The sequence below is a fragment of the Callithrix jacchus genome, chromosome 9, assembly GCF_049354715.1.
Source record: "Callithrix jacchus isolate 240 chromosome 9, calJac240_pri, whole genome shotgun sequence".
NCBI lineage: Eukaryota > Metazoa > Chordata > Mammalia > Primates > Cebidae > Callithrix > Callithrix jacchus.
The window spans coordinates 122,847,064-122,871,096 of record NC_133510.1 but is presented as its reverse complement, the minus strand read 5'-3'; the positions used below and the strand labels follow the sequence as shown (position 1 = coordinate 122,871,096).

Below are 24,033 nucleotides of genomic sequence, written 5' to 3'. Positions count from 1 at the left end.
CCATATCAGAATCTTTTTTTTTTTTTTTTTTTTTTTTGAGATGGAGTCTCACTCTGTCACCCAGGCTGGAGTTCAGTGGTATGATCTTGGCTCACTGCAACCTCTGTCTTCCAGGTTCAAGCAGTTCTTCTGCCTCAGCCTCCCAGGTAGCTGGGCTTACAGACACCCACCACCATGCCTGGCTGATTTTTGTATTTTTAGTAGAGATGTGGTTTTACCATGTTGGCCAGGCCAGTCTCAAACTCTTGACCTCAAGTGATCCACTTGCCTCAGCCTCCCAAAGTGCTGGGATTACAGTTGTGAACTACCACACCTTACCCCACATCAGAATCTCTGAGGGAGAATCTTGGGAAATTAAATTTTTAATTAGTGCCCCTACACCCCAATTTTTATGATTCATTAAGGTGGGGAGACTTTGCTGTAGAGCAGCTGTCCCCAACCTTTTTAGCACCAAGGACTGATTTCGTGGAAGACAGTTTTTCCACCGGGGTGGGGTGATGGTTTTGAGATAAAACTGTTCCACCTCAGCCTATCAGGCATTAAGGCATTAGAGCCTTTCTTTTTTCTTTTCTTTTCTTTTCTTTTATTTTCTTTTCTTTTCTTTTCTTTTCTTTTCTTTTCTTTTCTTTTCTTTCCTTCCTTCCTTCCTTCCTTCCTTCCTTCCTTCCTTCCTTCCTTCCATTCTTTCTCTCTCTTTCTCTGTTTCTCTTTCTTTCTCTCTCTTTCTCTCTCTCTCTCTCTCTCTCTTTCTCTCTTTCTTTCTTTTTCGGAGCCTTGCTCTGTTGCCCAGGGTGGAGTGTTGTGGTGCAATATTGGCTCACTGCAACCTCTGCCTTCTGAGTTCAAGCAATTTCTCCTGCCTCATCCTCCTGAATAGCTGGGATTACAGGCATGTACCACCACACCTGGCTAACTTTTGTATTTTTAGTAAAGTTGGGGTTTCACCATGTTGGCCAGGCTGGTCTTGAATTTCTGACCTTAGGTGACCCTCCTGCCTCAGACTCCCAAAGTGCTGGGATTATAGGTGTGAGCCACTGCCCCTGGCCCAAGGCATTAGATTCTCATTAAGAGTGGGCAGCCTAGATCCCTCGCATGCACAGGTCATTATAGAGTTCACAGTCCTGGGAGAATCCCATGCCACTGATCTGACAGAGGTAGAGCTCAGGCAGTACTGCTGCTTGCTGGCCACTCACCTCTTGCTGTGCGGCCTGGGTCATAACAGGTGGCAGACCGGTAATGGAGTACTTGGTCTGTGGCCTGGGGTTGGAGACTTCTTCTGTGGAGAGTCTAGTCTAGAGCAATAGTAGCTGGGTGAGAAGGAATCACTCAGAAAATGACAGCCCTCGGGGTGATGATAAATGTGAATGTGCAGATTCGAGTTAGAGACCTCTCACGGGCCCAGGTCACATGCAGATGAGATGGGGTTTAACAAGGCCTGATTACTCATAGGGTGTTAGGTTCCTGAATAGGTCCTTATGTCTGTTTTAATGCAAGCCACTTAGCTAGTGTGGGGAGATTTCATCACTGAAAAAACCATTAAGTACCATCCATTTGAGTGGTACCATCTGTGATCCTCAGGGTATTTTGCCATCATTTCAGACGAAACTTTTACCCTGGCCTGCACTGCCCCTATTACTCCCGTTCTGGTTGAATTGTGCATGAGGTTTCATAGGTGCCTGTGTTTCAGATGATCAATGCTATGGATTCCAAGATCAGATCCCTGGAACAGAGGATTGTGGAATTGTCTGAAGCCAATAAACTTGCAGCAAACAGCAGCCTTTTTACCCAAAGGAACATGTAAGTATTCAAATTCTAACTGCCTCCATTTATTATACTTTGGTCTCCTCTCCTGCGGCAAAAACTCCTTTTTCCTGTCTGAGCTGGAGGGGACTGAATGACTTCTGTAGCTCAGCTCAGCTCAGCCCTCGGATACTTATGTCCCATTTTGCCCTGCTTTAAGTGGTGTTACTCTGCCACTTTTGAGTCAGGTTTTCTTAAATGCCTTCAATTACCATCACATTACAGAGTGTTTTGCGCTCTCTAATGAGGCTATTTATAATTTGCTTGTGGAAAGCTGCAGTTCTTGTTCTGCAGACTTGCCTCCTGTAATCAGTAAGAGGAGAAATTGTGTGTGCCCAGTTTGGCCATCCATTTAGTTGTCACTAGGTTAGACCCGTAGGGAAGGAAATTTGGGGTTCAGCAAGGACCCTGTTCCAGGACCACTTCAATCTGAATCTTTCCCCCGAAGAATTACAGTCTCCAGGATTTTTTTCCCCCCATAGTTTCTCTCTTCAGTGATCTCCCAAAACAGTCCCATCTTAATCTAAACTAGCTTGGTAGGCTGTTTTTTGGGTCTTTGAGTTGTTCTAGTGTTTGATACTTCTTTTTTTTTGGGATGGAATTTCACTCTATTGCCCAGTCTGGAGTGCAGTGGGGGGATCTTGGCTCACTGCAGCTTCCTCCTCCTGGGTTCAAGCAGCTCTCTTGCCTCAGCCTCCTGAGTAGCTGGGACTACACACTGCCATGCCTGGCTAATTTTCTTATATTTTTTTTTTTAGTAAAGACAGGGTTTCACCGTGTTGTCCAGGCTGGTTTTGAACTCCTGAACTCAGGCAATCTGCCTGCCTTGGCCTCCCAAAGTGCTAGGATTATAGGTGTGAGCCACCACTGCGTCCGACCTAGTTTCTGATACTTTTAAGTAGCTTGCTGGAGAGGAAGACCTACAGAGAACTAGAAAGAATACCATTTTTTCTCCTTGTTGCTTCTTTTTCTCCAGGGCCTGCCTTCATGAGTTATTGGGGTGCCCTTGTACAGTAATCTAAGGAGGACCCCCTTCTGCCCCATACAGACTCAAAGAAGTAATAAACAGGCCTGTCAGAGGAGTGAAATGTTAGTATCTCGTGCATCCCCATGGACCTTACTTAATCCTGTATGTGAGGGACTGACACTGATTGGTGATGACTAAATTGTCCCCATGTTTGTCATGCCGGTATCATGCTTACCAGGCCAGATCAGGAGAGAGCTAACCCAGGAGTGGCCCTAGTCCACTTAGTGAGCACACCTGTCTCACTTCTTTTCCGTCTGCTTTCCACGGAAACAGGCTCAACTCTAACGAGACTATGATTTTGTTTGGATCCTCCCACCACCCCCACCAGGAAGGCCCAAGAAGAGATGATTTCTGAACTCAGGCAACAGAAATTTTACCTGGAGACACAGGCTGGGAAATTGGAGGCCCAGAACCGAAAGCTGGAGGAGCAGCTGGAGAAGATTAGCCACCAAGATCATAGTGACAAGAATCGGCTGCTGGAACTGGAGACAAGATTGCGGGAGGTGAGAGCGAGGGGCGATCTCCTGGGAGGATTTGCTGGGCAATTCGGGATCTGAACAAGCCAGCTTTCAAGCCCAGATCAATATGTACACAAGGGACGTTGCACTGGTGGTTAAGGGGGCAGACCTGAGGCAGGAGAAAAGGGTCTGGAGGCAAGAAACTTAAGGCCAATTCATGCTGAATCCAAGAAAAACACCAAGGTTTGGGGGCAGGGAATCTGAGGCCCTTGTGCTAACCTGTTTTTTTTTTTTTTTTTTTTTTTGAGACAGAGTCTTGCTCTGTTTTCCAGGCTGGAGTGCAGTGGTGCGATCTTGGCCTACTGCAACCTCCGCCTCCCGGGTTCAAGCGATTCTCATGCCTCAGCCTCGCGAGTAGCTGGGACTACAGGCGCCTGCCACCACGCCTGGCCAATTTTTGTATTTTTAGTAGAGACAGGGTTTTGCCATGGTGGTCATGCTGGTCTTGAACTTCTGACCTCAGGTGAGCCACCTGCCTTAGTTTCCCAAAGTGCCGGCATTACAGGTGTGAGCCATTGCACCCGGCCAATTTGTGCTGGCTTCCCAAAACTGGATCAAAGGGAAAACACCTGGGTCTGGGGGCAGGTAACCTAAGGCCAATTAACACAAACTTCCTAAAGCTGAACCAAAAGGAAAATCCCCATCTCCCCATCTCCCCATGCCCCGAGTAGCAGAGGATCGAAGGCTGCTCTCCCTGGAACCCTCCTGCTTCCACCATGGCTCAGATGGAAAGGGGGAGTGCCTTGGATGGGCCGTGCGCCAAGGAGGGACTATCCCTTCATCTGCATAGGGTGCCAGTTCACTTCAGCCTTTACTTAGCCACAGACCAAATTCTTTATTCAGATAAGGAGTAACCGATGGGAACCTCAAAAGCAGTACTTAAAACTCAGAAAACTTCCAGCTGGGCCCTTGAGTCGGTTTCCCGGGCCCACTCCCATCCTGCAGAGTGCTTTCTCGCTTTAACAGATCCCTGCTTTCGCTGCTCCATTCCTTTGTTACTTTGTGCCTTTTGTCCAGTTCTTTGATGGAAATGGACAGCTTAGGCCCAAGGCCCTCCTTCTGGTAACAGACTGGGCCATGGGGATCTGGGTTAGAATTCCACCTCCACTTCTTACTGGTTTTGTGACTTCTTACTCATTTTGCAAGCTGCCCGCCTCATCTCTCTGCTGGGCTTCAGTTTCCTCGTCTGTAAAATGTCAGTGATAATGTGTCTCCTTTATAGGGTCCTGTGGGGATTGTGTCAATTTGTGCGTCTGTCAAATGGGAGCAGAGCAATTCCTCCTTTATTGAGATGTAATGAGGGCCTGTGACCTTGTCCATGCTCAGAGCTTAGCTGTGCTGGTCCAGCGCTGGTGGCAGAGGTCTGTCTCATAATGACAGTGGGAGATTAAAAGACAAAACCAAATTTAGGTTTGATTGATGGAAGGTAGCGCTCTTCACAAATACAGGGATGCTGGGAAGAGCAGCCAGGGTTTGGGGAAGAAAACATGACACATTAGGTTGTAGACATGCTGAGGTTGATTGAAGCTGTAAAGTTACATTTATGTAGTCACTGTGTTTATCAAATGCCTGCTTTGTGTGCCAGTTTGTAGCCTGGGTTTACAGTGGTGACAAGACAGACCTGTTCCTGATGTGAGGGCTTTCAGCCTAGTGGCAGGGTTCGCTGGCACCAGCAGAGACACAACTGGAGTTCGGAACAGTGGTTGCTGGAAGTTGGATACCCAGGCTGGGAGGCAAGACACAGTGTCTTGTGTATATTAGTTGTTCAGATATTTGTGATGGAATTCTTCAAAGAGCAGATGACCTTTCTTAAGGTAGTTAGACACCCAGGCTGGGAGGGAAGACACAGTGTCTCATGTAAGATAGTGGCTCAAATATTTGTGATGGATTCTTCAGAAAGCAGATGATCTTTCTTAAGGAAGGTCCTGTTAAGCAGACAGAGGTCTGAAGACTAAACCTTGGGTAAGACTCATGTTTTTGCATGTCTTTGTTTGTCTTAGAGTATTAAAATGAAGTCATTTCTCCAAAGGACAGTAAAAACGTGTTATCTCATGTTTTTTAGGGGTTGTCCAGGTGTGGACGCCTTCATTAAGGTCACTTGGAATGTCTGGTTTTATTTTTTATTTTTGTTTTTTGTAGCAATGGGGTCTTACTATGTTGTCCAGGCTGGTCTTGAGCTCCTGGCTTTATTTATTTATTTTTCTTTTATTATCTGTTAGGTCAGGATTTCTCAGAAGGAGGACTCCTGCCTTTAAGGAGTTCTCCCTCCTTGGCCTCCAAAGTGCTGAGATTACAGGCATGAGCCTTAAGCCTTAGGCGATGGTTTAACTTTTATTATCCAGGCTATACTTTTACACATCTGTAAGTTTAACAGAAGCTCAGGGGAGAATCACCCTTAAGGTTGTGTGTCTAAATAATCCAGATGGACTTCTCTAACCTGGGGGCCTTGACTGGCTGTCTCTTGCTTTCCCTTTGCACAAATGTTCCTCTTAGGAGCCTGCCCTCCTGCTGTAACTCATCTGGGCTATTAAAGTGCCCCAGGATAGCTGTTGCTTTTTACTTGAATCAGTAGAGCCAGCCCCTCAAGGATGGTAGGAGAAACAAAATGTTCCACAAGAGGTTCAGGCTCTATATTTTCCCTGAGAGTTTTGGAGTTTAGCTCTAAATATAACAAGATCAGTCCTTCTTTTGGCCACATGCTGCTACTGAGGTTGCGGGCAGAGGCTTCCACCTGGAGTCTGATCTGCCTTAAAGAACCAGGGGCCTTCCCCCTACTTTGTGTGTGCAGCATTAGGTCTTCTCTAGCGAGGTGTGTGGAGTCACAAAGATACAGGGCTCCTGGGTTCTTCCTGCATTGTACAGCATCCGGCTCCTGCTCCTCCTCTTGAGTTACCATCACCTGCCTCTCTTGGTTTTGCCAAGTGGCCTCAGGAGAATTTTGGGCTTGCTAATAGAGGCCCACCCTGCTGTGGCTGCTGGTGTTTTAGTAAGACAGAAGGGTACAGTGTTTACCCTGTACATGGTGAGGTGTAGTGGTCAGGACACGTAGGGATGTTGTGGGAATACAGTAACATGTTACGTGGACCCTTGAGCCAGACTTTCCGGGCTCAAATGCCAGTCCTGGCTTTTAAAAAGATTTTTATAGCTGTGTGACATTTGCTCAGTTGCCTAATCTCTCAGTGCCACACTTTGCTTATCTGTAAAATGGAGGTAATACTAGTACCTCCCTCAGTGAGTTGTTCTGAAAATGAAATGAGTTAATTCAGCACCGAGTGTGTTGTGAGGACCATATTTGCTGTTGTCACATCATCACCATCACCATCACCATCACCATCACCATCACCATCACCATCACCATCACCATCACCATCACCATCACCATCATCACTAGAGACAGATGCTGTCACTGATTTGTTAAGGCCTCCCAGATCTACATGGCCAATTCAGACCTTTCTTTTGAGTTTCTGACCCATTGTCTTAGTATACATTAGACATCTCCACTTGGATGTCTCCCACGGGACTCAAGTTCAACATCTCAAGACTGAATTTCTTATCTTTTGCCTCAGACTGGCAATTTCTCTCCTATTCCCTGTGATAGCAATGGTCTCACTCTTTGTCCAGACATGTAGACACGTGGGAAGTCATCTTTTTTTTTTCCCCTGAGATGGAGTCTCACTCTGTCGCCCAGGCTGGAGTGCAGTGGCGCAATCTCGGCTCATTGCAACCTCCGCCTGCTGGATTCAAGCAATTCTCCTGCCCAGCTTCCTGAGTGGCTGGGACTACAGGCATGCATCACCATGCCTAGCTAATTTTTTGTATTTTTAGTAGAAATGGGGTTTCACCATGCTGGTCAGGCTTGTCTTGAACTCCTGACCTTGTGATCCGCCCGCCTCTGCCTCCCAAAGTGCTGGGATTACAGGTGTGAGCCATTGCACACAGCTGGGAGTCATCTTTGACTACCTTATTTCCTTTGTTCTCTGCCCCACATCAAATTAACCACTAAATCCTGTTGGTTTTCTAGGTTACATCTTTTGCAAGTCTTTCTTCTCTTCACCCCTATGGCCTTGGGGATGTGGGTGCCACCTTTTCTAGGGAGCCTTCTCCAACCCTCTAAACGTGGGTAGGAAGTCACCTTTTCATTCCCACGGCTTTCAGGGCATAGCTCCTTGCAGTCTGTTCTTGGCAGTCCCCATAGACAGTGAGCTCTCTGAGGGCAGCAAGCATCTCTGAGTTGCTTGGCATTGATCTTTAGGACAACACTGTCAGTATTTGGCGGGGTCAATAGACGTGCCATGGTCTCCCTCACCCCCATACCTTTGGATGTCTTGCTTCCCCTGCCTGGAATTTTCTTTCTCCCCTTGCTTGCTTGACTCCTGCAAATTCTTCAACAGAATTTAACAGATCTAGAGTGAGCTCCTCTACCCTTCTGCTGTATTCTTGCAATATCCCTGTATATCTTGACCATTGCACTTGACCATGATGTAATGGTTGGTTTTCATTTTTCTCCCCAACTTGAAGGCAGAGACTGTCTTTCATCTCCAGATTCCATTTTCTACAGAAATTGCTGAGTAAATTGTTGTTGAATGGATGGATGAAAGATTGAAGAGACAGGTAGATGGATGAGCAGATGGAGGGAAGAATGATTAACTTCTAATGTGACATTAAAGTGGATTACCTAATGAGGAGACATCAGAACAAGCATGTTTAAAATAAATAGAATTCAGTCTGTTGTTCCATTTACAATCAAATTGAAAAGGTGTCCTTGTTACTGATATGATGTTATTTATATCTGCTTAGCTTTAAATGTTTTTCTAATAAGAGTAATTGTCATTTTCATTCGTTATTCTTGTTGTGTGGCTTTTCCTTTTAAAGTCTTCCCAGGCATTTGAATATACGTAAGTAAGGGGTGGTTAGGAGATATATCCCTTACCTGTTTTTATGCCTGTTGAATTCTGAGATGCATGGAAGTCAGGTCCATTTTGTTGCATTTCTCCCTCTATGGAGTGCTGAGAAGGTGGTTTCAAGACCAAGTTTTGGCTGCAGGTTGAGCAGCAGGTCATGTGTTCACTTTCTCTTCTGTTCAGACCAACCAAGGGTTTCTCCCCCTCTCTCTCTCTCTCTCTCTCTCTCTCTCTCTCTCTCTCTCTCTCTCTCTCTCTCTCTCTCAGGTCAGTCTAGAGCATGAGGAACAAAAGCTGGAGCTCAAGCGCCAGCTCACAGAGCTACAGCTCTCCCTGCAGGAGCGCGAGTCGCAGTTGACAGCGCTGCAGGCTGCCCGGGCGGCCTTGGAGAGCCAGCTTCGCCAGGCGAAGACAGAGCTGGAAGAGACCACAGCGGAAGCTGAAGAGGAGATCCAGGCACTCACGGTAGGTCTGGGGAGCAGCATCTTCAGGTTGCTAAAGGCCTCAGCTAGGATGAGTGTGGCACAGAGGATATTGACTCACCCTTAGAAATTCCAGGAGGGGAAACATGATCTGCAAAGATATTCAGTGGCTAGGAAATTGGCTTACATGGGCTGCGTCTTCATTGGAACTAGTATATGAGCTTGGTTGGTTATATTCAAGCTTTTCTTAGTATCTTGAAAAGTTCCTCCTTTATGTATTTTCCTTCTTTTAAAAAATAATCATTATATTTTAAATTTTGGTTTCAGAGATTTATGTATTTTCCTTCTTTTAAAAAAATAATCCTTATATTTTACATTTTGGTTTCAGCCAAAGTCTGTTTATCTTGCTCTTCTACTTTAGTTTTCAATAATCATTTAAAATCATAATGATCTTATAGTAGTCTTTCTACCGTATTTTTGTCTTTTGTTTTGGTTAACCTCACTTGTGTTACTTCTTCCCCTCCCCCCCCACCGAAGATGTAGATTCTGCTTCCTGTCTTTTGTATACATCTGGGATGATCTAGATTGGAAAAATTCTACTGAATGAAAGATTCTTTCTCTAAAAGGGACCTGGCTTCCTTGTTCTTTCTGAGAGACTAGTTTACTTAGCTGGAGAGTATTCTCAGGAGGGAGAACTTGGAGCGGGGGTGTTACTGGATTTAAACCTTAGTTCTTTTTAGAAGTCTGAAATGGAATTTTTGTGGGGCCATTTTCCCCACATTCGATCATTCCCACAGAGACTGACCCAGAATAACAAAACTCATGAAAATCTGATATGTGAAATGCCAACTTATTCACTTGGGGGAAATGCAATGGCCAGGTTGACTGGGGTACTCCGGTGGCCAATCTTCACATTTTCTTTTTCCCACTCAGGGAAGTATACTTAAAAGACCCTGTTACTCTTGGAAGGCTCCCTGGTGGACCTGGACTGTGAGCATAGAAAGCTAAATGAGTTTTAATGGCTAGTGTCAACCAAGCTCATGCATTTCTCATAGTATCATATTGTACCTGGCAAGCAGACAGGCACACACATGCTTACTGGTCAGGGTGCCCTCTCCTGTGGGCTGGGCACAATACAGCTGATTGGGTTTAGTGTTTTTTTTTAATAAGCCACCTAAATAGGTACCTTATTCATTCTGACTCAACTTGGATGCTGTTCCCATTTCCATCAGTGAGCATCTTTAAACCTCTCTTTGATTAGGGTTACTTCTATAGAATGAATGGCCGTGTACATTTTTTGCTTATGATTTACCTAGATGTAATGTATGTATGTATGTATGTATCTCTCTCTCTCTCTATCGATCTATCTATCTTTTTTAACCTACTTTTGTTCTTAGCAGTTATTGCCCATTGTGGGGTTTGGGGATCTCAGTATCTGAACCAAACTGGGAATGTGATCTGACAGTGCTAGGGTCTGTATAGGACCAGTTCAAGGAACAGTGGCTTCCAGTATATTTGTGCATCCTAGATTTTCTAGGACTTACACCAGGTTCAGATATTGATGGCGCATTTAGATTCCATAGTCTCTAGGAGAACGCTCATTAAATGATCCCACATCATGCCCCCAATATTTGCTTTGGCAAAAAATAACCACAATATGTCTTTGTGTATACTGTCTTGTTTCACAGTGGACTGAAAACAGTTTGGAAAGATGCAACACAGTAAGACACGACAAAATAAGAAACAAAAGGCAAAGAGAAAATACGTCTATAGAAGAAAAAATGGAACTAGGAATGAAGTTGATATATAAGAGTTCATGCCAAGAAGGCTTATAGACTTGCTGGAGCTGGGTGGGTGGAGAGAGAGACAGACAGATAACATTTCTTAGCTTTTAAAAGGAGACACCTAAATTTCAACCACTATTATATTTAATGCATTGTATATTAATATTTTCCTCCTGTATGAATACCCAACCTCTGAAAGAAAAAGAGACATCAGTAATTTAACCCATATTTAATAAGCCCTTGCTATGGGCCCAATCCTGTGTCTTTAGCCTTTTCTCCCTAGGGGATTGGACGGTAATTCCTCAAATCCATTTATTTCAGAGCAGCTGAGAAGGACACATTTATCTTGCTGCTCTGTTGGAATTGGGAAGGAGGGGGTAACTGTGTATCTTATCCTGGCTCTGTTTGGAAGGATGAGGGCATAAAACAGAATATGTGTCACTGATCTTTATCTTTGGGGAAATTAGTCCTTTAAATCCTTTCTTGCTGCTGGTTGGAATGTGCTGTGTCTGATGGCTGCTGGAAGCCGAGCACAGCAGCAAGTCACGACTTAATTTAGTTAGATGAGATCACTGCCTCAAAGCATCTTAAAAAAAAAGAAAGAAACAAACCTCCCTTGGTTTAGAAACTAGGGCTCTATTGCTCTTGCAGATGAAGATGTTGTGGAAAAAACAGGGCTTCTTCAAATGATGGCAGAAGTACCTTCATCCAACAGCTGTTTGCAAACCCATCACACGGAAATCCGAACTCCACTTCCCTTTGTTTCCGTTCAGTTTCAAGGCTGTGGGCTTTTTCTTTCCCCTGTATGTTGATTATGTTCCATAAATCTTGTTATGGACAGCATGTGGTTGTTGCCTGAATGGGTTAGTAGAATTTGTTCTGAAAATTGTCTTTTCCAAGATAAAGAGAAAATGGTCCCAAAATGCAATACTTTCTGACTTTCTCATTGTTTGAGACCCAAGTTGAGACCCTGCACAAGCATCAGTCAAATTAAATCAGCTGGATCTAAAATGATCTCCTAGGAGACTTGTGAGTTTCACAGCAGGTTGTTTTATCAATAAAAGGGAATAGTCAAATATGCTCTTACTGTTTAATTTTAAGAGGCAGCCATCTCCTAGCCTGTGAAAAGGAGCAGTTACCTTGTTTAGCCTCCACCCCTGGGCCAAATTGGATGGAGCTCATTAAATTGAAGCTCTCCATTGAAGGGCCTTATCAGTGTAGCTGGGAGGCCTTTGTTGTCCTTTATGAGGCTTGCCTTTTCTCCACTTTAACTTTACCCATCCTATCAAGTTTAAACAGAAACATGCTTTTAAGATACTTCAGTACTTACTGCTGGAAAAGAGAAATTTCTGCCTGAACTTGATATTTAAGACTCCATCGCAAGAGAGAGAATTTGAGTCTGCATATCTTACAGCATATGGATATGTGACGTGGTGTAAGCATTGCTCTGAAGGGGACCACCAACCAAGGGCGTGGTGCATGCTCTGTGTACACCAGCCAGGCCTCACAAACACATTTTGTGTTTTCGCTCCTGTGTTCTTTTACTGATTCTGTCAAGTGACTAATGTTGAATAATCAAGAGTTGAAAGCTGGAGACACTAATGAAAGGAATCCTTCTCCCTGCAGAGCGTGATTATGGTATCTCAAAGTCATCCTCTTTGGTTTGTTAAAATCATGAGTCAATGCACGTTCTCATTCTTGTACATAAATATCAAGCCCTCTGTTTAATTAATTAGTAAGCCATTGGCATAATAGCCAAGATGTGAAATCAGGGCACGTAAGGTGACATTCTGACATTCTTGCCTGGTGCCTGCCTTCATCTGGAAAGAGGGTGGGTGCACAGAAGCCTAAGCATTCTAGAATCCTGACCATGGATCCCAGAAGGTGTCAGACATCTACGAGCTTGTTTCCTTTCCTCAATTCTGTGGCTATTTCCCTCCGTCAAAGCTGCATTGTAATTTACTTTCTTCCTCTTGTAACTTTCCTGAAAATTAAGGCATAAATACTCCCAAAACAAAGTATTTCTCTGTTCTTTGTGCCAGACTGGCTTCAGACTGTCCATCCACATTTTTGCCACCCAACTCCAGGTTAGTGGCTCCCAAAGTGGGTCCGTGGACCCCTGGGGTTTTCCGAAGTCAGATGTTTTTCATTTCCTTTTTTTCCTGTTGAGACAGGGTCTCACTCTGTTGCCCAGGTTGGTGTGCAGTGGCATGATCTCAGCACACTGCAGCCTTGACTTCTAGGCTCAAGAGCGATACTCCTACCGCAGCCTCCCAATTAGCTGGGACTGTAGGTGTATGCCACCACGCCCAGTTAACTTTTTAATTTTTTTGTAAAGAAGAGGTTTTTGTCATGTTTCCCAGGCTGGTCTTGAACTCCTGGGCTCAAGCAATTTGCCTGCCTTGGTCTCTCAAAGTGCTGGGATTACAGACATGAGCCATTACGCCTGGCTGTCAGACTGTTTTCATAACAGTACTAAGATGTTATTTACCACTTTTCATTGTGTTAATATTTGCACTGATTGTGCAAAAGCAATGTTAGTTATTTTAAGAGAAATAAAAAATATTTGAAAAACGTCTTAGTCTCAATTTCTAATGCTGCAAATATAGGTAGGTACTAAATAAACAAGAGCTCTTTGGGGTCCTTAGTAATTTTTAAGAGTGTAGATATTCCCCCTAGCACCTAATACCTAATTAACACTCACACATTTCATTGAGAGCATCCAAAGCTTGTCTTACGTGTTTTGCTGTCTTTATGTATATATTCTATTGCATGATCTTTTGCCTTTTTGTGTATTTGCTTTATAACTTATTTAAAAAAAAAGCATAAAACATATGACTTACCATTTAGTTACTGAGATTAGTTTAATAGTTAAGTGCTTACCCTATGTCTAGCAACCACAACAGGTCAGTTCTACATTTTGTGTTTATATTTCATACACAATAATAAAAAGCCGTAATGACTGACTGTCGTTCATTACATTAATCTTCAGAGAGGATTGCCATTTGATGTGCTGACATGATCCAAAGGCCCCATAATGGCTAATTTTAATGGAAAGGGATCAGTATTAATGACTGAAATTTCAGACTCCAGTGGGAGAGTTAAATGAGTTTTTAATGGTGCTGTGTTATTTGAAACTTTGCTATTAATAAGCAGAATAGGGTGTCTGTCCCTGTGTCTAAGCCAGTGAACTTTTTTTTAATGGTCACTGGTTGTGCTTTGAAGGGGCTAACTCCACTCTCAGCTTCTTGTTTCTGTCCTTGAGAGATTTCACACCAAAAGCTTATTTAGAGCAGAGATTGGCAAATCACAGGCTAAATTTCGGTCACTTGTTTTCTGCAAATAAAGTTTTATTAGAACACATTAGAAACAAACATGTCCATTTGTTTACCTATCGTTTGTGACTGCTTTTGCTCTATAAGGGTAGAGTTGAGTAGTTCTAACCAAAACGGAATGCTCTGGAAACCAAAAATATTCACTATCTGGCATTTTAAGGAAAAAATTTGCTGATCCCTGACCAAAAGTCTATTAACATAGGGCCTTATTCTTCCTCTAGGAAGAATCCTTGCCTTTGGTTTTTTGGTGATTGTGAAATGAACTAAAGGGGGTTGTGTGGTCCTTGGGTCTAGGCTGCTGCTTGGTCACAGATGAGATTTCGACAGTAGTTCAGATAGCCACAGTCTTACTTTAGATAAGTAGTATTCTTCCCTTAACAAGGGAGTAAATTTCTCATTATTGCCGGGCAAAAAGCAGATAGATTTTTAGAAAAAAATTAAGATCTGTTAAATTAGTCTATAAGAATATAGGCTAATTATTTAGGAAGTAAATTCTAAACAATAACTTTTTATTTATAAATCTGTCTGTAATTCTGTCTATGCAACTATTTTTTGGTATTTTTTATATTTTTAAATTGATATATCACAGTTATATTTTTGAGATACATATGATATTTTGATACATGCATACAGTGTGTAGTGATCAGATCAAGGTAATTGGGATATCCATCGCCTCAAACATATATCTTTTCTTTGTATTGGGAACATTATAATTCTCTTCTGGCTATTTTGAGCAACTAATCTATTTTTGTTTTGTTTTACCATCTGTCTAGGACGCTTCCAAATTTCTGGTTGAAAGACATCCTTTAATATTTCTTCTGCCTGAAAGACTTCCTTTAATATTTCTTATAGTACATACAGGTCTGCTGGTATCAGATTCTTTCAACTTCTGTATGTTTGAAAAAGTTTTTATGTTACCTTCATTTTTTAAAAGATATTTTTGCTGGGTATAGAATTCCATGTGGACAGGTTTTTTTTGTTTGTTTTGTTTTTTATTCCAGCACTTTGAAGATAATTGCTTTATTGTGTTCTAGCTTCTCATCCTCACTCTCCTTCCCCACCTTGTTGAGAAATCTTTCTTATTTTTTTTCTCTTACTGTAAAATGTATTTTTCTCTGGCTTTTTTTTTTTTTTTTTAAGATTTTCTTTTCATTACTGATCTTAAAAGTTTTATTATAGTGTGCTTTAGGTTAACTTTCTTCACATTTCTCATGCTTAGGACTTGTTGAATATTTTGCATCTGTAGGTTTGTGGCTTTCATCAACTTTGGAATATTTGTGGGCATTATTTCTTCAAATATTTTTTCTGTCTCTTATATTCATTCTTGAACTCTAATTACATGTATGTTAGGTTGAAGTTGTCTCACAACTCCCTGATGCTCTGTATTTTTTGAAAATGTCTTTTTCTTTTCTCGTTGTGTTTCATTTTGCTTTCTACTTCTTTTCTTCTAGTTTTTTGTTTTTACTTCAAGTTCACTAATCTTTTCTTCTAAAATATCTAATCTGCCATTATAAACTTACAATAGTATATGTGGAAAAATAGACATATTAGAGAAAACATCACAGCTCTAAAATTTTTGACTCAGTTATCTTATAGATGAAATATGGTGACTTTTTTTTTTTTTTTTTTTTTTTTTTTTTTTTTTTTTTTTTAAGAGAAGGACCACTCTTACATTTGCCTAAACTGGGGTTAACTGGGTTCTGGGTTCTTATTTGGGTTTTCATATCTAAGCAAATAGGACCATATCCACATTGTCTATCAAGTGAAAAGTCTGTTAGGGTATCTTTGACTCCTGTTTCCTCTTGGCCACACGTCTATCAGTAAGTCCTTTTCCTCATGTTTCTAAAGGAGATCTCAGTTTCACCCACTTTCTCTGTGTTTCTTTTTTTTTTTTTTTTTGGCCACCATCCTACTCCAAGCCACCATCATCTCTCACTTGAATGACAGTAACAATACCTTCAGTGGTTTCCCTGTTATGTTCTACTTTTGTTCCATTTTTATCCTCTTCTCCCCATAGCATCTACAGTGATCTTAACAGTAAAATCTGTCACTTTCTTTTTTTAACATTTTCCATTGGTCTCTAACTAATTGAATTTTGAATGAAACCTAAATTCTTTACTGGTTCTTCAAGATTCTTGGTCTCTGCCCTTGGCCCTATCTGTCATCAGCTTGGGCTATTTTTCTTTTTTCTTCCTTGCTGTGCTTTTTCAAAAGTTGATCACAATTCACAGAAGAATACATTTTACTTGCAATCTAATAGAAGGGAGTTTATATACTGTATTTCACTGATTCTAAGTTATCTGAAATCAAGGTATTACAGTCATATACAGACAACGATTCATAGTTTGACAGCACTTTTTCTTTCTTAATGTTACGTAAAATAGTCACAGGTTTTACAATAGAAAGCACCTTAAATTTGATGAGTTACAGTATCTAAAGCAGAAGTTTCCTATAACAGAGCTCATGTTTACTACTCAAGGCACATTCTGATGTTTTCAATTCTATCTTGTTTATTCTACTTCATTGGCTACAGCAAACCAAAAAAACCCACTTGTTAGGCTTGCTATTGGGTCACAGCTTGCAGTTTGAAAAACTCTACTCTAGTCACTCAATTTTTTTAGTGGTGGTTGTTCATCAAATGCACCAGACCCTTTCCTGCCTCAGGGTCTTTGCAAATGCTGCTGCTTCCTCTGCTGTCTCCTGTCCATTGCATGGCTGGCTTCTCGTCATCCTATAGGTTTCAGCTTACATGCCACCTCCTCAGAGAAGCCCTCCTTGACCATCCCATCTGAGTAAGTTTCTACCTACCTTTCTTATTCTTTTTTTTTTTTTTTAAACTGGTTCCTGTTTGTTTTCTTTATAACATTTGTCCCAATCTGTAATCATGCACTTACTTATTTCTGATCTTCCTTCACCAGAAGGAAGGCATATTTCATAGATGCCTATATCCTTCCACGGTGTCAAGCATGTAGTATGCACTAAAAAGTCCTTGTCAACTGAACAAATGCTGCTGGTTTAAGGCAGCCTCGTCTTGGAGAAAGACTATATATATTTATTTTAAGGTAGATACAGAGTTTTCTGAATGTCAGCAGCTTTTAATAAACAACACATACACACACACACACACACACACACACACACACACACAAAGTCCGTTTGTCCTGCTGTTGTCCTGTGTGTGTGTGTGTGTGTGTGTGTGAGAGAGAGAGAGAGAGAGAGAGAGAGAGAGACAGAGAGCGAGAGAGAGAGAGAGAGAGAGAGAGAAGGCTAGGGAGAAGTCAGTTGGAAGGAAGAGGGAAAATTACTCATCTTTTCAGAATGGGAATAGGACAAATGAAGGAGAGTTAAACCTTCATCCTTTATTGCTTGTATTCCCTTTTCTCCTAAGTCTCTAGGTGTTAATATAAATATTAAAAATATTTGTACAAGGTGTGCATGTGTGGTCTAAAGAGTTAATTGTCATTAACAAAGCATTGTGTATTTCTGTAACTTATTTCTGATGTTGGGGATGATTTGATTAATTAGTTCTTTGAAAAAGAGATGCTGTTTCTGCTGTCTCAGCTTTCCAGGCAAATTGCTATTCTCTATATTTGACCCATAGCATGTAGAATTGTATTCTACCATATGAAAAATTTATAATCAACTTCTTACCTTTTAGGCACATAGAGATGAAATCCAGCGCAAATTTGATGCTCTTCGTAACAGCTGTACTGTGAGTATTAATTAACCAAAGACGGTTAAAATAACATGAAACTAAAACGGAGAAGGAAAAGGGGGCATCTCTTTAAAATATTGGTGACTGAAATTATTTGGAGTTTTTGAGCCCTAGATAGCCTGTTTTGGGGAGTTCTTCCAGTTTTAAAAACTGAAACCATTCTTCATGTTTGGGGGAAGAGAATAGTTGGAACCATTTTTCATACTTGGGGAAAGAGGATAGTTGGAAGGGTCAAAATAATTCTCACTTGTGAAACCACTAATAGGTTTCAGCAGCTGCAACAAAAATCCCAAAGCAGTTCCCCCTCCTGCCCCAGTGTAGAAGGTTCCATGGCTAGCCCGTCATCACAGCGGTTGTATCTGTGAGACTTCTCCAGATTGCTGCCCCTGCAGAGGAAAGACCAACGAACCCTTCTCCTGGGGACCTAGAAATTGTAACTTCCTTCCAGGCAAAATTTGGCTTTCTAACATGCAAATTCAAAATCTGGGACTCTTTGGGAGATGTTATTTATATTGAGAGAAGTAAATTCTGTGAGTGGATAAGCATCATCCATAGGTTATATAATAGAGTAGGGTCAGTGGGAATTCAGAGTCTATTTTTGATCAGAGCAAAGGACTGAAATAGGCCCCTTTCAGAAGATGGGGATGTTCTCCTGATTCATGTGCCCTCTCTTTTCTTTGGCCTTCTTGTCACTTTATTACCTTCTTAGTCCTCAGTGATCTTGTCCTTGTTTGTATTATTTGCATTTGTGAATTTCCAGAAACACCTCCCAGCCTCCACACACATATTTTATTTTCTTGTTATGAGCTCTTTATTTCCTCTTAAGTTACTGTAAATGAGATATTAAGTCCTAACAGTATTTTTTTTCTTAATTTAGGTATAAAATGTATCTAGTAAAACACATAAAATATAGTAATTTTAAGTATGCAGCTCAATAAAATATTTACACATACAGACAACTGGGGAACTCCAATGTAGATCAAGATAAAGAACTTTCTCAGCCCCCAGAAGGCTCCCTCATGTCCGCTTCCTATTGGCATCCTTCACCCAAAGGGTAACCGCTATGCTGACCTCTGATACCATAGTATAGTCTTGCCTATTCTTGAACTTTATGTAAGTGGAATTACAGAGGGTGTGCTCTTTGGGGCTTACCTTTTTTTTTTTCACTGAAATGGTCTGTGAGGTTCCTCCATGTTGGTGTGCCTATCAATAATTTGTTCTTTTTTTTTTTAATCACTGTGTGGTGTTTCCGATGTATTAATAGAAACATAGTTTGTTTATCCATTCTCCTTGTTGGTAGACATTTGGATTGCTTCCATAATGGATCAAGCTGTTAGGAAACTGTTATACAAGGCCTTTGGTGGCTGTAAGCACTTATTTCTGGTGAGCATATCCCCAGGAATGACTAGGTCATGAAATGTGCTTCTGTTTGACTCTAGGAGGGAACTGGCAGACCAGCTTTTTGATGTGTGTCTCCTGATGTGATGGTGAATCAGGATGGGCCTACCTTAAAATGTCTGTGGATTTCCTCCATCCCTCCTCCCTTCCTTGAGGAGTTGGGGCATTACATTCTGGTAGTTTTCTGCCCTAGGCTTTTAGTTTATTCTTGTCTTAATTTCTTATTTTACCCAAGAGTTACTTGCTTCTATCACATACATGCATGTGAATAATCACTGAATAAAATGTAGATCATTTTATGACTATGGAATTTTTTATATTACTATTTTTTTCCTTATATAATCTTGGATTTTTAAAAATATGTGCATTAGTAATCCTTTTCCATTCATCTGGAATTCTTTTTTCCTTTTTTAGTCTTTTGGCATAAGAACTTTCTAAAAATCATTTTATTACAGCTTTATTGAGGTATAATTGGTGTACTATAATCTGATGAGTTTTAACACGTGTATATAACTGTGGAACAGCAAAACAGTCACAATAATGAATTTTATTTTGGATAATAAGATTATCCAAATTTCATTCTTGAGCAATAAAAACAAAATATTTATTGTATTTACCCTCAAAAGTTTCCTTGTACCCCTTTATAATTCTTCTTGTCACCCATTTTAAAAATTGGAAGTTAAGGTTTAGTGGAATACACTAGTGTGAAGAGTGCATTTGGTCACTTTCTCATGTAACTCTAATGCTCTCCAAATTTGCATTTTCTGGAATGATGACTTCTAATCTTTGCTTCACTTGCCTCTGGTGTTCTGTGGAGACGCCTCTGGGGGCCTTGCCAAGTGTGTGTGTGGGAACCCGAGAGAGACTCCCTCCATCCACATTTACCCACAGCTGGGTAACTTAGCAGTCTAAGCCGTGGGCTCTGGAATCAGACAGAACTCAGTTTATAAACTGGCCTCTTAGTAACCTATGTGATATTATCCTAAGCCTCTGTTTCTTTGTCTGTGAAGTGGAAATAACATTGTATATACCCTCAGTTCTAATCAATACCCTCATTGATTGTATGATGCATAGTTAATTTAATAACTGTTCTTTGGGGGCTGGGTGAGGGAAGAGAGATAGCTGCTAGTTCCCGTATACCACATAATCCACATTTCAGAAATACTACAACTTATGGAACACTGAGTCATGGGTTTTGGTAGTAGTACCTCCCTCGTAAGGTTGCTGTGAGAATTAAATGAGATACATGCAAAATGCTTGCACAGGGCCTGATCCATAGAAAGTACTCAACAGCATTGGTTACTATTATTATTTTATTCTCTTTTGTTTGGAAAATGGCTCTGCTGCTGCTTTAAGAAGTTTGAAAACCACTATTTTAGAACAACATTTGGCCACAATAGTAGGTCTCAATTATACTTTCGCAAGTTCAAGACCACTTTAAAGTTACTTCAGAGGAGTGTGTTGGAAGTTCTTTTTTTCTGGCATTGTCCAAGATTATCTCCGTTAGGAAATGTCATCTTTGTCATTTAAAAATGAGTTATGATGGGAGTTCCCACAACTCCTATAATAACTCAATTGATAGGTGCTCTCATCAGCTTTCAGAAAGCTCATGCACAGTAAGATTTTCAAGCTCAGACCATTTCTATATTTTGAAGACATTTTAAAAAAGGATTTGATTCAATCTGGCACTTGAAACCCTACCTAAGTCTGTTTTAGAGGGGAGTTGGTGGGCAAACATATGACACAGTTTTAATTATGAATCAATCTGTCAGCTATAAGATTAAAAATAAATAATATGCAAATAGCTGCCTTCAGAAGAGAACCAGGCATTAAAATAGGATTTCGGTCCTGTGTCTTTTTAGCCTGATGCTCATTATCTGACTGGTTTCTTTACCTGTGACGTGCTATGGGACATTTATCTGGTAATTTTCCTCTGCTGGTCTTCCAGTTAGGTGTGAGACGTTCACATCTTCTCCGAACCATGCTAGCCTTGAAAAACAACAGATAAGCCCAAACGGAGTTCTTTCTTCTTTTTGACACTGAGAGTAGATCTTTTTTTTATATCTTCTTTTTTCCCTTAGAACTGTACCAAGACCTCTTATCTATAAAAACAGCATATAAGAAAGCTCTGCTGGCCCCTGCGTTGTGAAGATACCTTGCCCATCTTATTTTACTGCTAAGATGGAATCAGCCTTTCAGTTTATCTTTTTTATCCTCTTTCTTTGGGGTTAAAAGTTTAACAGACTTCTAGTAAACAGATCATTTGCCCTTGGTGGAGAAAGAATATACCCAGGACCGGAAAGCAGACCTAAGAATTTTTCTTGCTCATTCCCTGGATCAAAATCAAGAAGGGGTGTTTGAATGGTCAATATATCTTACCTCCATCATTTCAGGTTTCAAGGATTTGAATTAAAAAGTTGAATAAACACTTCTATCCCTATTTTAGAAAGGCAGTATAGTTTAGGGGCAAGAATAGATTCTTGAGTTTTAGTGTTGGGTTCAAATTCTGGCTTTGTTATTTACAGCAGTGACCTTGGGCAAGTTACCTGGCGTCTCTGTTGTTCCAATTTCCCCATCTATAAAACAGAAATAAAATAATACCTACTTCAAAGGACAGTAGTGAACATTGCCTATTATTATACCTTTTTTTTAAAAAAACTCCACAGAGATCATTAATTTACTCTCTGTGTCATAAGTCAATTTAATATCTGTAAACTCAGTAATGTATGTGTGTGTGCGTGGCTGCGTCCAACTCTTACTATCACAACTGCAGCAACTTGAAACAAGGTCACAAGCTAACTGTGTTGTGGCTTGGGTAGATAGAATATATGTATAAACAGTCCAAATCAATTAAAATGCTTTAGATCTCGGCATGGCTACCTTAAAAAAACGTGTAACACTTCTCTTGTCAAATGGGCAGTATAGAGATGGTGACCAAATATAGAACCAGCAATCACAAACCGGAAATACGATCAGAGAAACGAGACCCTTTGTAAACCGGATGACAACAGGGAAATAGAAAGACCCTTCTTATTCCAGTGGGCCCATCTCAATTGAGTAATATCAAATTGCCTTTTTTCAAGTGTTTCTTCTTTAGCATTTTGTAATATAATTTTGGGAGAAAAAGAAGAGGTGGCAGAAATGGGATACCATCACAAGTGATAAATTGCATTTTTTTTTCATGAATCAAAGAAAGCAGGTACCCAAAATCTTAAATATATCCTTGAATGGCAGGTACATTGTTTTGGCAATGACGTATTTTCATATGAGTGGACTTTCTATAGTCGATTTAGTCTCCAAGAGGCTTTAAAAATGAAGCGTCATCTTGATTATTCATTTTTATTCCTTGTATTTCACACAATACATTAAGGTCAAATAACATGTAAGAAAATTCAAAAATTAAAAAGTAAAAGCAGATGACAGCTGGGCACGGTGGCTTATGCCTGTAATCCCAGCACTTTGGGAGGCAGAGGCGGGCAGATCATGAGGTCAATAAATTGAGACCAGCCTGGCCAACGCAGTGTAACCCCGTCTCTAAGATGGGTGTGGTGGCGGGTGCCTGGAATCCCAGCTGCTCTGGAGGCTGAGGCAGGAGAATCACTTGAACCCGGGAGGTGTAGGTTGCAATGAGCTGAGATCGTGGGCCACTGCACTCCAGCCTGGCGACAGAATGAGACTCCATCAGAAAAAAAAAAAAAGCAGATGACAAATATAGCATTCACTCCCATATCACAGATGGAGAAACCAACCCAGCAAAGGTCAGATGGATTATTTGGGGTTCCAGAATCCATTTTATAACATTATCTTCTAAGCCAGCTTGTCTGTCTTATTTTTCTTTGGGAAAGAGGTAGTGGGAGGCATAGTAGTTAAATAGAGACATTTATGAAAAACATCTTAAGGAATGGGTTTTACTACATACAGGAAAGAGATCAGTTGAACTACTAGTGGGTATGGTTTTTTCATTGTTTCTGGTTTAGGAGATTTAGCATGTCACAGGAAGGGAAATGCAGGAATCCCACAAGTGATAAGTATCTGTCTGCTAGGCATGACAAATGTGCAGCTTTTCTTTATTTGTCTTCCTTGATAAAGAACATATCTGAGCTAAGAACTTGACCAGATAACTTTTATTCCCCCTCTTGTAGCCGATGGTGTACCTCAAAACAGTACATTGGGAATTAATGTGGCTTTTGACATTAAAAAGCAAATTACTAGACCATTAGAGCAAGCACGAAAAGGTTATCATCTCAGTTAACAAAATGAAACGTATTTCCTCTGAGTACATTTGTGGACAAATGTACTTAATTGATGTTCTTTAATTTGTGTGCCTGGGAGGATTTTTTTTTTTAATTGATAATCAAAGAGGGTTAAAATAGGGAATTAGTCTTGAAAGCAATAGCAACATTTCATAAACGAAATTGACTCTAGGTTTAGAAATTGGAAACAATTAATAACTGTAGACTTAACAGCATTTCCTTTTAATTTCCTTCTTTTCGTTACATAAAATTTAATTTACTTCAGTGTGCTTCAGTCCAACTATTATTAGAAAATTGCCCTTAAACTTCTAAAGTATTATACATAAAAGCTCTCTGCAAGCAGTAATACTGAACCTCAGCAAAGAGAATAGGAAAGCTAAATGCTCTGAAATTGAAATGATTCTGCTACTGAGCAGGAAAGTAATTTAGCAAAACCCGATTAAATCTCTCTCAATAAAATGACAATTTCATATACATGGGCTTCCCATTGTCTGAGAGCAAACTGTATAGTAAAATCCATTAAAGTGATGTTATAGTACAGTATTGTATTTTCAGGGTTTTTCTGAGTTTCCCTTAAGTTTTTTTTTCTTTGTTGTATGAAATTGAATTTATTGCCTATGATATTATTGAAATAACTCCTGGTGTCCTTCTCTGTCAGTCTTCCTTGATAAGAACTTCATTTTGCTTTCTAAGACTATGGCCGTCTCTAATAATAAGGTCCTCTAGATAGTGTCACGGGCATTTTTAGCTTAATTAGCTGATTGTGATACTAGTCTATTCTTAATTTGCACTTTCCTTCCGCATTATTTCTGTCAACTTGATCTCATTCAAAATCATCTGTTTCATACAGTGATCACTTTTGATTGCTTTTGCCATATTT

The 24,033-nt window shown here is 40.7% G+C and overlaps 1 protein-coding gene across 24 annotated transcripts in view; it reads left to right on the top strand.

Annotated features, from left to right (window-relative positions):
- The window catches only part of CIT (citron rho-interacting serine/threonine kinase), a 190,073-nt gene that overhangs the window by 116,455 nt on the left and 49,585 nt on the right, over positions 1-24,033 (top strand). For 19 of the 24 annotated variants that reach the window (XM_035257803.3, XM_035257795.3, XM_054238964.2 and 16 more), the window contains 4 exons: positions 1,688-1,797; positions 3,156-3,330; positions 8,514-8,711; positions 17,446-17,499. In XM_035257803.3, the coding sequence (XP_035113694.1) occupies positions 1,688-1,797; positions 3,156-3,330; positions 8,514-8,711; positions 17,446-17,499 (537 nt within the window). The remainder of the gene's footprint in view (positions 1-1,687; positions 1,798-3,155; positions 3,331-8,513; positions 8,712-17,445; positions 17,500-24,033) is intronic. The other 5 variants (XM_035257801.3, XM_078337414.1, XM_078337415.1 and 2 more) reach the window with 1 other exon arrangement.